The sequence below is a fragment of the Populus euphratica genome, unplaced genomic scaffold, assembly GCF_000495115.2.
Source record: "Populus euphratica unplaced genomic scaffold, PopEup_1.0 scaffold55.1, whole genome shotgun sequence".
Lineage (NCBI taxonomy): Eukaryota > Viridiplantae > Streptophyta > Magnoliopsida > Malpighiales > Salicaceae > Populus > Populus euphratica.
The window spans coordinates 587,483-591,999 of NW_011499921.1; the positions used below are offsets into that span (position 1 = coordinate 587,483).

Sequence of the window (4,517 nt, forward strand, 5' to 3'; positions counted from 1 at the left end):
TGTGATTTGATATACCCAATCAGACACTTTGATCCTTCAGTAGTAAACTGAAAGGACGTCGCCATGTAGGACAGTTGCATCGTTTTCTTATAGCACTGAACAAAAACTGAAACTGCAAATTCCAATATACTACAAGATATATTGCAAATGATCAACTGCAAATTCTAAGTTTATGTGTACTATAACCTTACACATGTTTTTGTGCCTTAGTTAGGTAGCAAGTTTTTCCCTTAAATTCAACACAAGGAACGTTTTCGTTGTTTTCTGTCAAGAGGATAAGGGCACTGGGGGTCTCCAGTTAAGAATTGAAGCTTACCAAAATGAGAATCTGAAATGATAACTCTCCATGACTTGCAAGCGTACCTGCATTCTATGAGAGTTGTAATTGGGAGTTTGCACAAGATTCTTTCGAGTATTTCATCAGAGAGTTCTGATATGTGACAATGCCATGAGTTTCGTTTCAAAGACTTTTCTTGTTCTGTTGCTTGGCTGGAGCCGCCGAAGAGATCAAGAAACAGAAAGAAAAGGAGAATTGGTTGGACAATCGATTGGGGCGGAGGCAGTCACAGCCTTGCTCACGTTGTTTTAAAGGGTTTCAGTTGATGTCATTGGTCATGTCTAAAGCTAAAATAAGAGTAAATGTAGATAATGAACACACAGTAATTGTTTGTTCTTAGATTTTCACGAACAATTGCACATATAGAAGACAAAAATTGATCAACAATACATTCTCGAACACCAACAGATTAAGAATAGAATGATTCTTCAAAAGACAAAAAGAATTAACTAAAATCTAATTAATTAATGTCAATTTAGAGTTAATCGTCTGCTATTCCACTTGACTTCTACAAAGTGGGCAGGATTTGGAGTTTAGCACCCAACGAAAGATGCATTTTTCGTGAAAGACATGAGAGCAAGGTAACTTTGATAGCTTCACCGAACTTGAAAAATCCTCCAAGCAAACCACACAAGTACCACCGGAAGAAGAATCATCGTTGCTCTGCCCCTGCTTCGTGTAAAACCTCTCCTTCTCCAACTTCTTTAACACTCCCTTCGATGCACCCGTTGATACGGTTACATGTCGATCTGTGTCAAATATTGGCTCCACGACATGAACAGTTTCCTCCACGACCTTGACATGAGCCAACACGAAGAATCCAAAACAACCGGCCCTCACAAGATTGTCAGAAAAGGCAGCAATCTTTGAGGCCAAATAGTTGGATAAAGAAGCACTAAAATCGGAGCAAGAAATCATGTGGGCAATGTAAGGAAAGCATGAAGCGGGCTGAGCAACAACTTGACAAGGGATTTGGAAGAAATAACTAGTTGGGTCAGCAGCAGTTGGCCGGTTATCATCCACTCGCATGGCTAGTGATTGTCCTCTGACTCTAACCCGTGTCTCTTTCCTACTTTCCGACAAGATTTGAACAAGAAACATGGGCTCAGTGTTGTTGTCGGGATTAACCAGAGTGGTGCTAACTGCAGTTAGGGTTTCATCAACTCTTGCAAGCGCCATTGAAGAAACGATTGAAAAGGGAGAAACAAGAAGATCGACGTGTAAGTTATGGATGGATAGAGAGAATTCACATGTATTGTTGTGACTTGAATTTATAGATAGAGACCGAAAGATCTGTGTGCTTTAATCCGGAATGGAAGAGGAAACCTAGCCAAAGTATAAGATTCCAATCCTTTTAACACAAGGAAAGGAAACATGGATGAAAGGGAAGTCTTCCATGGCCGTTACGGTTATAATAAGTAAGCAGATTTTATCATGCTTCTTTCAACTGGGCTGGTGATGAGCCTCTCTCGCTAATACTATTATTTTACCAAGTATTTATAACTTTAATATAAATATTTTTTGGGTCAACAATATAATTTTTTATGATTATTCTAATTTTAATAAAATAAAATTAATACCCTGCAATTAGATTATCACAAATGCAAAATATTAAAATGGCTATTATAAATTATAGTTTTGATTTCTTATAAATAAAATAGTTGTAATGTTGATTTATTTTTTGTTAAAAAATTATCTTTATTATAAAAGAAATATTGAGGCACGATTTACACTAGTCATGCCTAGTTCCTTCTCCCAACTGGTTTCCTCAGCTGATTCTCGCACTAGTTTCAAGTCCGGCATGGTCTCCGACATGCATAATCTTGAGAGTGTATTTTTATGTCATGATACTGCCTCAAAAACTGGTTCTTTTGTTATTGATTTTGCAAAGAAACCAGCTAGTGGTTTAGGGTTTTACACGTGGGGCCATGTGGTGACATTTGAAGATTTTGTTGAGGTACTGGATCCCTTGGATGAGATGATCGTGCCGATTTTGATTTTGATGACGACGATTATGTTGTTGATCAAGACGTGCATCAAAGTTAGCGTTGAAGAAGCTGAAGGGAGGGATGCTTTTCATGGAGGAGCTCTCTCTCTCTCTCTCTCTCTCTCTCTCTCTCTCTCTCTCTCTCTCTCTCTCTATATATATATATATATATATATCTTGATGTTCAAATCCTGACATGGTATCATATTTATAAAAAATAATTGGGACCTCCTATCATAGGTTAGGTGAGTTCATCTACAAATTAATAGGTCAAATTTAGCTATAATTTTAAAAATGATAATATTGTTTTAATAAAAAATAATTTAAAATAAAATCTAATTTATATTAGATTCTAGATAAGCAAGGTATTAGATTAATTTATCAAGTTTTATAGAGATTAAAATAATTAATTTGATTTAATGGGTACGAGCATGTTTCTTGAAAATATTTATTTATTGCATGATATTGCCTAAAAAATTGGCTATTTACTTTCTTAGTCGTTTAGGGTTTTAGGCATTGAACCGTGGTAATTGTTGAAGATGAATACTTTATTTGTCTTGGCGGCTATATTGTGTTTTTTTTTTAATAATTTTTTTGAATGATTTTTTTTATTTTTTAATTTATATTAAAAATAAATTTAAAAAAATATAATTTAAATATATATCTTTTTTTGAATGATTTTTTTTATTTTTTTATTTATATTAAAAATATAATTTAAATATATATTCAAATAAAAAATACTTTTAAAACTAACAAACTAAATATGGATACGTGAAATGGTTAAATTATTTTTTTAAGACAAAATAATTCTAATTTCCTGTGCATTCTATTTATTTTTGTGTTTCAAAATATTTAAAAAAAAAAATTAAATTTTTTTATTATTTTAAATTAATATTTTTTGATGTTTTTATATTATTTTGATGCGTTGATATCAAAAATAATTTTTAAAAAATAAAAAATAATATTTTAATATATTTCTAAATAAAAAAAATTTAAAAAATTAACCCCATCTAAATTTCTAAATTTGATTTAAAATGAACAGAGAATGTGTGAGAATATTTTTAGGTTTTGTAAATTTTCTCCTATGATATCTAAAGCCCTTTTCTTCATATTAATATAATTTAGATCGACTCCAGTGGGAGATGCACACGTCATTCACTGTTTTCCCGTCAATGAAAATATTTACTTTGGGCGAAAAGACCGGAACTGGTCACGCAAACATGCGACTGTCTTCTTCCCAACTTCGTAGGGAAAGCCACTTCTGAAGGGATTGTGACTGCCCATTTCCAGGCCAAATAATAAAAATTAAAAATTAAAGTGAAAAGTTTAAAAATCTTTTTCAAGTTGGCGTGTATTTCTAAAATATTTTTATTTTAAAATATATTAAAAAAATATTTTTTAAAAAAATTTAATTTATTGATATTAGCAAATAAAAAATACTTGAAAAAACATCAATTTAATATTTTTTCAATAAAAAAAAATTTTAAATAACTTTTAAAAACATGTAAACAAACACATAATTAATCTTGATGAATTAGTTTTACTAAAACGGTATTGTGAAATTCTTAATTCTAATTTTATTGGGTTTAAATTAAGTTTGATTGAATCATTAAAGATTAATAAAAGTAAAAAGTTTTCAATTGGGATGAGTTTTAAAGATTAATAAAATTAATAAATTTTGAATTGGGATGAGTTTTAAAGAACTAGCTAAAAGGTAAAAGAGGCATGTACTCTTTCTTAATTTCTTTAATTCAAACATTAAAATTACTATTTAGATAAATTTATTAAATTCTTTTTAATATATTAAAATGATGCTGATGGGGAGATAAAAATTAGTCTGGCTTACTATGCGAGTTAATTAAATGTAAAAGTATTTATTAAAAATATGCTCAAAAATTTTAATTTTATTTGATTTAGTAATAGAAGGAGGTGTTTTAGAATGTATTGATAATTTTTTTTTATAATATATTTTATTTTAAATTATATAAAATAGTATTTTTATTTAAAAAAATTAGTTTTAACATCATATATCAAAATAATTTTTAAAAAAAATAATTCAAAGAATCAAATTATGTTTTTTATAAAAAAACAAGTTAAATAGCAGCTCCAAACTAGTATGTTTAAAAGAATGGTTGCAATTACTTTTTAAAATATTTTTCATTTAGAAATGTATTAAAATAATATTTTTTATTT

General features: G+C 29.8%; 1 protein-coding gene across 1 annotated transcript; it reads right to left on the reverse strand.

Annotated features, from left to right (window-relative positions):
• Window positions 1–728: 728 nt before the first annotated feature.
• Window positions 729–1,696, reverse strand: LOC105135143 (E3 ubiquitin-protein ligase RNF13-like). Its single transcript, XM_011039878.1, has one exon. The coding sequence runs from the start codon at window positions 1,514–1,516 to the stop codon at window positions 830–832; it is 687 nt and encodes a 228-aa protein (XP_011038180.1). The 5' UTR covers window positions 1,517–1,696; the 3' UTR covers window positions 729–829.
• Window positions 1,697–4,517: the final 2,821 nt, after the last annotated feature.

Bases quoted from the DNA above. Each gene is read 5' to 3' on its own strand.
- LOC105135143 (XM_011039878.1), bottom strand. From the start codon at position 1,516: ATGGCGCTTGCAAGAGTTGATGAAACCCTAACTGCAGTTAGCACCACT.